This window comes from Salvelinus alpinus, chromosome 6 (genome assembly GCF_045679555.1).
Source record: "Salvelinus alpinus chromosome 6, SLU_Salpinus.1, whole genome shotgun sequence".
Taxonomy (NCBI): Eukaryota; Metazoa; Chordata; class Actinopteri; order Salmoniformes; family Salmonidae; genus Salvelinus; species Salvelinus alpinus.
This window is the reverse complement of record NC_092091.1, coordinates 30,592,072-30,605,068: the sequence shown is the minus strand read 5'-3', so window position 1 is coordinate 30,605,068 and position 12,997 is coordinate 30,592,072. Positions and strand designations below refer to the sequence as shown.

Here is a 12,997-nt window from a genome sequence, read left to right as displayed (position 1 = left end):
ACATTTCCTCATGAATCTGCCTGTAGTGAGTAGATGTGTTTAGACTGGTGTTGTCTTCTGTCTGGTTTGAAACACAAACATGTTAGATGGATGCAGGTGAGAGGTGGAAGACCATGGTACTAACACCACACTGTCCTCTCAGAACCTGGGTTCTAACACCACACTGTCCTCTCAGAACCTGGGTTCTAACACAACACTGTCCACTCAGAACCGGGGTTCTAACACCACACTGTCCTCTCAGAACCTGGGTTCTAACACCACACTGTCCTCTCAGAACCTGGGTTCTAACACCACACTGTCCTCTCAGAACCTGGGTTCTAACACCACACTGTCCTCTCAGAACATGGGTTCTAACACCACACTGTCCTCTCAGAACCTGGGTTCTAACACCACACTGTCCTCTCAGAACCTTGGTTCTAACACCACATGGTCCTCTCAGAACCTGGGTTCTAACACCACACTGTCCTCTCAGAACCTGGGTTCTAACACCACACTGTCCTCTCAGAACCTGGGTTCTAACACCACACTGTCCTCTCAGAACCTGGGTTCTAACACAACACGGTCCTCTCAGAACCTGGGTTCTAACACCACACTGTCCTCTCAGAACCTGGGTTCTAACACCACACTGTCCTCTCAGAACCTGGGTACTAACACCACACTGTCCTCTCAGAACCTGGGTTCTAACACCACACTGTCCTCTCAGAACCTGGGTTCTAACACCACACTGTCCTCTCAGAACCTGGGTTCTAACACCACACTGTCCAGTCAGAACCTGGGTTCTAACACCACACTGTCCACTCAGAATCTGGGTTCTAACACCACACTGTCCTCTCAGAACCTGGGTTCTAACACCACACTGTCCTCTCAGAACCTGGGTTCTAACACAACACGGTCCTCTCAGAACCTGGGTTCTAACACCACACTGTCCTCTCAGAACCTGGGTTCTAACACCACACTGTCCTCTCAGAACCTGGGTACTAACACCACACTGTCCTCTCAGAACCTGGGTTCTAACACCACACTGTCCTCTCAGAACCTGGGTACTAACACCACACTGTCCTCTCAGAACCTGGGTTCTAACACCACACTGTCCTCTCAGAACCTGGGTTCTAACACCACACTGTCCTCTCAGAACCTGGGTTCTAACACCACACTGTCCAGTCAGAACCTGGGTTCTAACACCACACTGTCCACTCAGAATCTGGGTTCTAACACCACACTGTCCACTCAGAACCTGGGTTCTAACACCACACTGTCCTCTCAGAACCTGGGTTCTAACACAACACGGTCCTCTCAGAACCTGGGTTCTAACACCACACTGTCCTCTCAGAACCTGGGTTCTAACACCACACTGTCCTCTCAGAACCTGGGTACTAACACCACACTGTCCTCTCAGAACCTGGGTTCTAACACCACACTGTCCTCTCAGAACCTGGGTTCTAACACCACACTGTCCTCTCAGAACCTGGGTTCTAACACCACACTGTCCAGTCAGAACCTGGGTTCTAACACCACACTGTCCACTCAGAATCTGGGTTCTAACACCACACTGTCCACTCAGAACCTGGGTTCTAACACCACACTGTCCTCTCAGAACTTGGGTACTAACACCACACTGTCCACTCAGAATCTGGGTTCTAACACCACACTGTCCTCTCAGAACCTGGGTTCTAACACCACACTGTCCTCTCAGAACCTGGGTTCTAACACAACACTGTCCACTCAGAACCGGGGTTCTAACACCACACTGTCCTCTCAGAACCTGGGTTCTAACACCACACTGTCCTCTCAGAACCTGGGTTCTAACACCACACTGTCCTCTCAGAACCTGGGTTCTAACACCACACTGTCCTCTCAGAACCTGGGTTCTAACACCACACTGTCCTCTCAGAACCTGGGTTCTAACACCACACTGTCCTCTCAGAACCTTGGTTCTAACACCACACGGTCCTCTCAGAACCTGGGTTCTAACACCACACTGTCCTCTCAGAACCTGGGTTCTAACACCACACTGTCCTCTCAGAACATGGGTTCTAACACCACACTGTCCTCTCAGAACCTGGGTTCTAACACAACACGGTCCTCTCAGAACCTGGGTTCTAACACCACACTGTCCTCTCAGAACCTGGGTTCTAACACCACACTGTCCTCTCAGAACCTGGGTTCTAACACCACACTGTCCAGTCAGAACCTGGGTTCTAACACCACACTGTCCACTCAGAATCTGGGTTCTAACACCACACTGTCCACTCAGAACCTGGGTTCTAACACCACACTGTCCGCTCAGAACCTGGGTTCTAACACAACACGGTCCTCTCAGAACCTGGGTTCTAACACCACACTGTCCTCTCAGAACCTGGGTTCTAACACCACACTGTCCTCTCAGAACCTGGGTACTAACACCACACTGTCCTCTCAGAACCTGGGTTCTAACACCACACTGTCCTCTCAGAACCTGGGTTCTAACACCACACTGTCCTCTCAGAACCTGGGTTCTAACACCACACTGTCCAGTCAGAACCTGGGTTCTAACACCACACTGTCCACTCAGAATCTGGGTTCTAACACCACACTGTCCACTCAGAACCTGGGTTCTAACACCACACTGTCCTCTCAGAACTTGGGTACTAACACCACACTGTCCACTCAGAATCTGGGTTCTAACACCACACTGTCCTCTCAGAACCTGGGTTCTAACACCACACTGTCCTCTCAGAACCTGGGTTCTAACACAACACTGTCCACTCAGAACCGGGGTTCTAACACCACACTGTCCTCTCAGAACCTGGGTTCTAACACCACACTGTCCTCTCAGAACCTGGGTTCTAACACCACACTGTCCTCTCAGAACCTGGGTTCTAACACCACACTGTCCTCTCAGAACCTGGGTTCTAACACCACACTGTCCTCTCAGAACCTGGGTACTAACACCACACTGTCCTCTCAGAACCTGGGTTCTAACACCACACTGTCCTCTCAGAACCTGGGTTCTAACACCACACTGTCCTCTCAGAACCTGGGTTCTAACACCACACTGTCCAGTCAGAACCTGGGTTCTAACACCACACTGTCCACTCAGAATCTGGGTTCTAACACCACACTGTCCTCTCAGAACCTGGGTTCTAACACCACACTGTCCTCTCAGAACCTGGGTTCTAACACAACACGGTCCTCTCAGAACCTGGGTTCTAACACCACACTGTCCTCTCAGAACCTGGGTTCTAACACCACACTGTCCTCTCAGAACCTGGGTACTAACACCACACTGTCCTCTCAGAACCTGGGTTCTAACACCACACTGTCCTCTCAGAACCTGGGTACTAACACCACACTGTCCTCTCAGAACCTGGGTTCTAACACCACACTGTCCTCTCAGAACCTGGGTTCTAACACCACACTGTCCTCTCAGAACCTGGGTTCTAACACCACACTGTCCAGTCAGAACCTGGGTTCTAACACCACACTGTCCACTCAGAATCTGGGTTCTAACACCACACTGTCCACTCAGAACCTGGGTTCTAACACCACACTGTCCTCTCAGAACCTGGGTTCTAACACAACACGGTCCTCTCAGAACCTGGGTTCTAACACCACACTGTCCTCTCAGAACCTGGGTTCTAACACCACACTGTCCTCTCAGAACCTGGGTACTAACACCACACTGTCCTCTCAGAACCTGGGTTCTAACACCACACTGTCCTCTCAGAACCTGGGTTCTAACACCACACTGTCCTCTCAGAACCTGGGTTCTAACACCACACTGTCCAGTCAGAACCTGGGTTCTAACACCACACTGTCCACTCAGAATCTGGGTTCTAACACCACACTGTCCACTCAGAACCTGGGTTCTAACACCACACTGTCCTCTCAGAACTTGGGTACTAACACCACACTGTCCACTCAGAATCTGGGTTCTAACACCACACTGTCCTCTCAGAACCTGGGTTCTAACACCACACTGTCCTCTCAGAACCTGGGTTCTAACACAACACTGTCCACTCAGAACCGGGGTTCTAACACCACACTGTCCTCTCAGAACCTGGGTTCTAACACCACACTGTCCTCTCAGAACCTGGGTTCTAACACCACACTGTCCTCTCAGAACCTGGGTTCTAACACCACACTGTCCTCTCAGAACCTGGGTTCTAACACCACACTGTCCTCTCAGAACCTGGGTTCTAACACCACACTGTCCTCTCAGAACCTTGGTTCTAACACCACACGGTCCTCTCAGAACCTGGGTTCTAACACCACACTGTCCTCTCAGAACCTGGGTTCTAACACCACACTGTCCTCTCAGAACATGGGTTCTAACACCACACTGTCCTCTCAGAACCTGGGTTCTAACACAACACGGTCCTCTCAGAACCTGGGTTCTAACACCACACTGTCCTCTCAGAACCTGGGTTCTAACACCACACTGTCCTCTCAGAACCTGGGTCCTAACACCACACTGTCCTCTCAGAACCTGGGTTCTAACACCACACTGTCCTCTCAGAACCTGGGTTCTAACACCACACTGTCCTCTCAGAACCTGGGTTCTAACACCACACTGTCCAGTCAGAACCTGGGTTCTAACACCACACTGTCCACTCAGAATCTGGGTTCTAACACCACACTGTCCACTCAGAACCTGGGTTCTAACACCACACTGTCCTCTCAGAACTTGGGTACTAACACCACACTGTCCACTCAGAATCTGGGTTCTAACACCACACTGTCCTCTCAGAACCTGGATTCTAACACCACACTGTCCTCTCAGAACCTGGGTTCTAACACCACACTGTCCTCTCAGAACCTGGGTTCTAACACCACACTGTCCACTCAGAACTTGAGTTCTAACACCACACTATCCTCTCAGAACCTAGGTACTAACACCACACTGTCCGCTCAGAACCTGGGTTCTAACACCACACTGTACTTTCAGACCCTGGGTTCTAACACCACACTGTCCTCTCAGAACCCTGGGTTCTAACACCACACTGTCCACTCAGAACCTGGGTTTCAACACCACACTGTCCACTCAGAACCTGGGTTTCAACACCACACTGTCCACTCAGAACCTGGGTTTCAACACCACATCTAGTTAGTTATGTTCAGTTCTTAAAAGACTTCTCTCTCCTGAGCTGAAAACAGACGTTACTGCAGAGAAAATTACATTGCCTGTTTCTTACTCAGTCACACAACATGACGCCGTACACACTCACACATTCACACACACACACCCAGGCACGCACACACATACACTTGCTCCTCTGCTTTGCCAAAGTGTGAAATCAACTCCTTTGAGCCCTCTCGAGTTCACTGTGTATGTGTATGTAAATTACACCCGTATGACCTAAATACTTATAATTACAGTACTTCCAGTCCTATTTCCTATGGTGTCTGTGGTGTTTGTTGTTGACTGGAACGGTTGCTGCTGTCTGTACTAACACATTTTACCTTCAAGAAATGTATAAACACTATTTTAAAAATGGGAGGTTCTTCTCGAGTCCAGCTCCTGTGCCAAGATAGATATGTGTAGAATACTACTTTCGGTAACAATTAGCTTTTAAAGTGTTGTTCATGACACATCCATAAGTGTTGTCAATATCTTACTACGCTAATGTAAAGAAATATAGACATATATGACTCTCAAGTTGTTGCAGTTGCCATAAGCTTTTATAACAATTTGGCCACGTTTTGAATCGTGTTATGACACTTATGGATGCTCTTAAGACACTGTTACGGAGTTGTCATGAACAACACCTCAAGTGTTACCTTATTTTCATTAGACCCAGTTCAGACATGAACCTGACACTACAGACCATCAACATAAACCCATACAGTCAAGACAAGACTTCACATAGTTGTGTTTATAACGGGCTTTTTATTTAAAACCACATGTAGTAGAGCTAAGTACATTAAGCAGAAACAAAAACTTTGCTAATATTTATTTTGTACAAAATGAGACAATACGAAAATACTAATAGTGAATTTTAATACAATTGTAGGTTTGTTTTCAATGCGTATTAAAAACTTACTACCACAAATCTACAATATTTGAGTTAACTAAATAAAAAAATCTGTAAATCAGTGCTTTTTAAGCAGCACTTGGGTAGAGAACAGAGGTTGCGGTTTCATAGTGGACAATAGTTAAACATAAGAAATAATATCTTACACAGTTAATTTTTGTGAACTATACATTATTTATACATTTATAAAATGAAAAGGAAAGGGTTTGCCAAAATGATAGGACGGACTAAACGTGATTCGAAAGATGTGCAACGTTTTGAAGTGGTGATGTTGAGAAGATGTCTTAGGCTCTATCCAAAATGGCACCCTATTCCCTATCTAGTGCACTTATTTTAGCCAGAAGTGCATTCTATAGGGAATAGCATGCCATTTGAGATTTGCCCTGAGTAAGCTGAACTGGAAAATAAAATGACTGATGGGGAGCAGTTAGTTAATGGCATGACTGGACTAGCACTGAACATGTTAAAGATGCATCGTAGCAGAAAATAAAAATATTAAATCCACAGTTTTCTAACCATCTCTGGACAGGGTCTCAGTCCTCCACCTCTGGCCCTCTCTGACACACACACACACACACACGCACACGCACACGCACACACACACACACACACACACACACACACACACACACACACACACACACACACACACACACACGTAGTGGCACACATTCTTGGCACAGACAATGGTGTGTGTGAGGAGGGTTCATTCTACACACACTACCCGGATGGTTCATCAAAGACACACACACACACACAAAGACAATCACACAAATACACAAGACACGCAAACCTATACACATCACACATACACAAAAGCAGACACACTGGCACGCACCAACACAGTGACACACAGGACACATGCATACATACATACCGCTAACGAGTGATTAGTTGGCCAGAGCCCCTCCCTGCCAGCAGAAAGAGCCCCTATCCCATAATGTCCCAGCTTAGCTGTCTATCAACCATGTGTCCATGGTGACAGACCACACCCCCACATATGCAGCCAATCAAGCGGCAGCATGGCACAGCCACACCCCCAGACAGGGTGACAGGTGGCTGAGAGATATTTATCTCCCCCCCCTTCTCTTCCTCCCCCGAATCCCCCAAACTAATACCAATCAATATCCCTACTCTTTTAGCATCCCTCTTTCAAGAACCCCTGCTTCATCCTACCCCCCTCTTTCAGAAAGCATCATCCCAGGTTAGGTTACCCAGAGAGGCAGCTAGAAGAGCCTTGCCGAACTGAGAACTAGACTGGTCCAAATTTCTACTTGGTGGTAGGAGCTAGAGTAGTATGGGTCTGGTTCCTCTCCAGGTCTCTTCCTTCTCTAGTAGTAGTCAGTAGCTGGCATTGGACAAGTTAACTAGTTACAGGTTTACTTTAACCCTCTACGTCACGTGTCACACTCATTCAACCGAGGGCAGAGTGTCTGCGGGTTTCCGCTCCTCCCTTGTACTTGATTGATGAATTAAAGTCACTAATTAGTAAGAAACTCCGCGCACCTGGTTGTTTAGGTCTTAATCGAAAGGAAAGACCAAAAACCAGCAGACACTAGGCCCTCCATGGAAAGAGTTTGACGCCCCTGCTCTACATGATCATCAACAAGTGTTCTAATAGCTGCTTCATCTGGTGGCGAGTGGTGATAATTGACAGTCAACTGGATTATAGTGCTGTAAGTTATTCTGCTCTATATTGTTACTCATATACTGTATGTGTCGTTTGCTAGTAATTTTGCAGTAATATCGTTCCTATCACTAAGGAAGTTGTTATCCTATGTCAAGGCCTCAGACAGAGACTGTCTTTCTTTCCTTGCTTCATTCATTCATTCATTCACTCATTCATTTATTTATTTTTACACTTTTTTCCCTTTGTGTAGTTACAAAGTGTTCTGTTTCAGTGGCTCTGCACTGCTGTCTGTAACTTCTTGTCTTTTAGCTTTTGAGTCTTCTTTTTGCTCTAACTTGGGCTCAAATCAGAATAGTAGTAATAACAATAGTAGTTAAAGAATCTGGATAGTGAGAGTGGTCTTTGCAGGGCAGGTCTCAAATAACAGGCTATTTCCTAAGTAGTGCACTACTTTGGACCACAACGCGTGATAAGTAGTGCACTACTACATAAGGAACAGAGTGTGATATGAGACACGGCGATAGTCTCTCTGGTCGCTACATTCTAATGTCCAATCACGCTGTGATAGGCTCCTCGGTCATGGGAAGGGGCGGGGCCTGTCTCACACCATGTTGTGGTGATTGTTCCGCTCGATGATGTCAGCAGGGGGGAGGAGCTCCTTCTTGATGGGGGAGGGAGGGGGTGAGGCAGGCTTCACCCTCGGCTTGAACAGGTCAGATACATAGAACACCTAGAGAGCGATAGAGAGAGAGATGGAGGGAGAGGGAGAGGGAGAGAGAGAGAGAGAGAGATGGAGGGAGAGGGAGAGAGAGAGAGAGAGAGAGATAAAGTACCTACACATAATAAGCAGCTATAGTGAGGAATTTGACCAGAGGAAATGACTGAACATGGCTCACAGTGACCACAGCCCTACATCATCATCATCATCATCATCATCATCATTAGGACTAGAACACAGTGAGCCAGGCGTTTCTCCCTTCCTCACCCCTTTCCTCAGCCCTCTCTCCACCCTCTTCCTCCCCCTCCCCCTCAGGTAGTGAGCTCACTGTGCCCTAGCGTGGGAGGCAGAGGGAGGAAGAGAAACGGAATGCCAGTCTCTTCCTGAGGTCACCGCTCTATCCTTCTCTTTCACCCATCTCCTCCCTCCTCACCCCTCTCCTCCCCACCCTTTCCACTCTCCGCCTCACCCTTGGTCTCCCGAGAGGGAGGAAGAGATATGGAGGTCCTGATGACATCATCGGGCCAAACAGGAAACCGGGAAGACTGGGCAGGAAGTGGGCCTATGGAAAAGGCTCTTAGCAACGGGATATATCAGCCCTTAGCAACGGGATATTACAACTTAAGCACTGAAGACCCCTTCTCTCCTTCACTACTCCTTCCTTCTCTTTCTCTCCATTTTTCTCTTCCTCTTTTCCCCTTCTTTCTCTCCTCCTTACTTCTTTCCTTCTCCCACACATCCAAACAGGCTCAGCTGATGGGGACCGATATAAAGGTGAGGGGTCATATTCCAGACCGCCTGCTGTCAGAGCATGACCTTTAACAACCTTTACTAATGACCTTTGACGGAGTCATGACATCATCATAGAGAGACCCATAATAGACTCTACCAGCTCAACAACACACAAAGACACTTCACTAGAAAAAAAGGCCCTGTGTGTGTGTGTGTGTGTGTGTGTGTGTGTGTGTGTGTGTGTGTGTGTGTGTGTGTGTGTGTGTGTGTGTGTGTGTGTGTGTGTGTGTGTGTGTGTGTGTGTGTGTGTGTGTGTGTGTGTGTGTGTGTGTGTGTGTGTGTGTGTTTGTATGTCTGTGTGTGTGTGTGTGTGTGTGTGTGTGTGTTTGTATGTCTGTGTGTGCCTGCGTGCATGTGTGTGTGTAGATTCGTACTTACAAATGTAAATTCATATGTGGCATGTTTGAGTTTATTTTTATTTTTTACAAGGACAGTGCACATTAATCAACGTTTCAGTAAAAGTGACGGTTTTAGCCAGCCAGCTAATTTTCTGCAGTCCCTGGGCAGGTTATTAAAAACAATTACAATAACAATACAGACAATCAATGAGCAGTGAGCACAAGCAGAGCAACATAGGACAAGCAAGACATAGCATGCAGACAGAGCAACATAGCACAACAAGCAACAAGACAAAATCCATAAAAGCAACAAAGTGTTTCCACACCTCACAAGCTACAGACAACAGACAACATGAAAAGCGGCAATACACAACTAGGGATTATGTTCAGAAGTCTAATTAGCCATGTCTTTGTCTTTTTTGTGAAAGCGTGATAGGTGGTGCAGTTATGTGTGTCTGATGGCAGTGTATTCCAGACATGGGAAGCTCTCACAGAGAAAGCAGATTGACTAAAGGTGCTTTTCCTTAAGGGAACTATACAGTCACCTCTCATGGCAGAACTTGTGGATCTGCTGCCATGGGTTTGGGTTTTCTGTTTAACAAAAGTACTGATTGGAGGGGGAGCCAGGCCATTTTGCATCTTGAATACAAGACATGCGTCGGTGTATTGCACAAGATTTTCCCAACTCAGGAGCTCTGAGGATGTAACAGTGATGATGGCTATTGGGCTTCCTATCAAGCACTTTGAGAGCCTGTTTGTAGACAGACTGAATGGGTTTTAATGTTGTACAGCAAGATTGGGCCCAACTAGTCAAGAAGTATGTTAAGTGGGGGAGTATCATGGATTTGAAGTACAGTTTTTCTACCTCTGTAGTCAAACAATTTCGTATAAATTGGAAATTAGCTTGGTTAAATTTGGTGATTTAAGTTACCCTTTTCACCTGCTTTTTAAAAGAGAGGTTGGAATCATGTATGATGCCATGGTACTTAAAATCAGATACCACTTGGAGCTTCTCCCCTGACACATAGACATCTGGCTCAGTAGCATCTGTTGCCCTCTTTGTGAGGAACTGTTTTTTTCACATTGCGATGCAAACACGAGTCACCGAGCCACTTTGTGACCTGGACCCTTACAGTAGTCAGTTCTTGTGCAGCTTGTTGTTTGCTCTTTGCATGCACATATATCACTGTAGCATCTGTGTGTAGCAGTGCTTTGAGCAGAGTGGTGAATGGTATCATATATCTGCCCACTACAGTTAAAGATGTGGGCGGCATTCCAAACCCCTTCCTCAGACGGGATGCGTTCCAAAACACTGTCCTCACAAGGACCTAGTCATCCAATCAGAACAGGCCTTGTCCCCCTGCTGACCACCTCTGACCTCTAACCCCTGGCTGGTCCAAGCATTATCACAGCAAAGAGGCTTCCTGTGCACACACACACACACACACACACACACACACACCACCTTCCAGCCTATTGTGTGAGAAATGCAGACTCAGCAGCAGACACCAGGAGAGTAGGGGAATGTGTGCTCCTAAATATGGTCCTACTGGAAACATGCCAGCGGAACATTTAAAGGGGGAACACTGTCTCAGGGAGTCAGGGAGAAGTCTGGTGTGTGTAGAGTGTGATAGATAGAGGATACAGTCATCCCCACTGATGGAGGAGTGTTTCGTCCCTCTATCCCTCCCTTCGTCAGATCCCTCCATCACTGCATACAGCCTGGCACGGGTCTGCATTTGCCTTGGCGAGATTGCAGTCATAATACTATTTTTGACGGCAGTCTGCTAGTCATGTTTAGAGTCCTCTGTCACACCATGTGAATCATGAAGACACTGAGTCAGACAGACATTGTGGTACGGCAGGAAGGAAGTGAGCATGTTTAAAATGAACAAGCACAGCCCACTGTGTTTTATAGAATACAGCGCCCGACACAACCTGTGGCTTTCATCAGAACCTACCACAGCTCATAGCGTGTCTAAAGCAAATCTCTTGCTCCTACAGCTTGGTGTGTGTGTGTGTGTTTCTAAAGCTAACACCTCGCTCAGAGACCGCGTGAGATAGCAGTATGGGGAATTGTCAGAATACATATAGAGACCTTCAGCATCAGAAGCCTCTATACACTGAGTATACTAAACATGTGGAGCACCTGCTCTTTCCAGGACATAGACCAGTGGTATTCAACTCTGACCCTACGAAGTCCGGAGCCTGCTGGTTTTCTGTTCTGATAATTAACCCATCAGTCTAAGCCCTGTCTAAGCCGGGGGAGGGGGTTCTGCTAAGCCGGGGGAGGGGGTTCTGCTAAGCCGGGGGAAGGGGTTCTGCTAAGCCGGGGGAGGGGGTTCTGCTATGCCGGGGGAGGGGGTTCTGCTAAGCCGGGGGAGGGGTTCTGCTAAGCCGGGGGAGGGGGTTCTGCTATGCCGGGGGAGGGGGTTCTGCTAAGCCGGGGGAGGGGGTTCTGCTAAGCCGGGGGAGGGGGTTCTGCTAAGCCGTGGGAGGGGGTTCTGCTAAGCCGTGGGAGGGGGTTCTGCTAAGCCGGGGGAGGGGGTTCTGCTAAGCCGGGGGAGGGGGTTCTGCTAAGCCGGGGGAGGGGGTTCTGCTAAGCCGTGGGAGGGGGTTCTGCTAAGCCGTGGGAGGGGGTTCTGCTAAGCCGGGGGAGTGGGTTCTGCTAAGCCGGGGGAGGGGGTTCTGCTAAGCCGGGGGAGGGGGTTCTGCTAAGCCGTGGGAGGTGGTTCTGCTAAGCCGGGGGAGGGGGTTCTGCTAACCCGGGGGAGGGGGTTCTGCTAAGCCGGGGGAGGGGGTTCTGCTAAGCTATACGCAATTGTTTTAAGAAGGTCATACCAAGGATCATTTAGCTATTTGATTATGGATTTTATATTTGACCAAAAATATATTAACATTTTTTTTATTTTTTATAAAAAAGTATTTTTGGCCTTATTTCTAATAGCCCATACAAACGCATTGAATAACAGATTCACTACATGGAACAACAAATAGTCCCCCACAAAAAATCAGAAGGAAGTTTGTTCCTATATCTGAGAGATATAATAAAGATCAGGAGGACATTGACCTTAGTGCATTAATGGCACACACCTGGTCTAAATCAGTCCCTGATTAGAGGGGAGCAATGAAAAAATGCAATGGAACTGGCTTCGAGTTGAGTTTGCAGGACATACAGTAGACTGACCAGGTGAAACCAGGTGAATGCTATGATCCCTTATTGATATCACTTCTTAAATCCACTTCAGTTAGTGTAGATGAAGGGGAGGAGACAGGTTAAAGAACGATTTTTAAGCATTGAGACAATTGAGACATGGATTGTGTGTATGTGCCATTCCGAGGGTGAATGGGCAAGACAAAAGATTTAAGTGCCTTTGAACGAGGTATGGTAGTAGGTGCCAGGCGCACCGGTTTGAGTGTGTCAAGAACAGCAACGCTGCTGGGTTTCACACTCAACGGTTTCCCGTGTGTATCAAGAATGGTCCACCACCCAAAGGACATCCAG

At 47.6% G+C, this 12,997-nt stretch overlaps 2 protein-coding genes across 3 annotated transcripts in view; one reads left to right on the top strand and one right to left on the bottom strand.

Annotated features, from left to right (window-relative positions):
• The first annotated feature begins 343 nt into the window (after positions 1-343).
• Positions 344-4,975, top strand: LOC139579677 (mucin-22-like). The gene is made up of 11 exons (XM_071408523.1): positions 344-627; positions 766-957; positions 1,162-1,353; positions 1,595-1,601; positions 1,859-2,376; positions 2,515-2,805; positions 3,043-3,234; positions 3,439-3,630; positions 3,872-3,878; positions 4,136-4,422; positions 4,561-4,975. The coding sequence occupies exons 1-11, from the start codon at positions 344-346 to the stop codon at positions 4,973-4,975; spliced, it is 2,577 nt and encodes an 858-aa protein (XP_071264624.1).
• An 874-nt stretch (positions 4,976-5,849) lies between these two features.
• The window catches only part of plpp3 (phospholipid phosphatase 3), a 47,094-nt gene continuing 39,946 nt past the window's right edge, over positions 5,850-12,997 (bottom strand). For both annotated transcript variants that reach the window (XM_071406285.1, XM_071406287.1), the window contains exon 7: positions 5,850-8,374. In XM_071406285.1, the coding sequence (XP_071262386.1) occupies positions 8,246-8,374 (129 nt within the window). In that variant the 3' untranslated portion in view covers positions 5,850-8,245. The remainder of the gene's footprint in view (positions 8,375-12,997) is intronic.

Coding starts and splice junctions, on each gene's coding strand:
- LOC139579677 (XM_071408523.1), top strand. CDS start 344: ATGGGTTCTAACACCACACTGTCCTCTCAGAACCTGGGTTCTAACACC. Junction 958..1,161: donor CTGGGTTCTAACACCACACT/GTCCTCTCAGAA, acceptor CACACTGTCCAG/TCAGAACCTGGGTTCTAACA. Junction 3,235..3,438: donor CTGGGTTCTAACACCACACT/GTCCTCTCAGAA, acceptor CACACTGTCCAG/TCAGAACCTGGGTTCTAACA.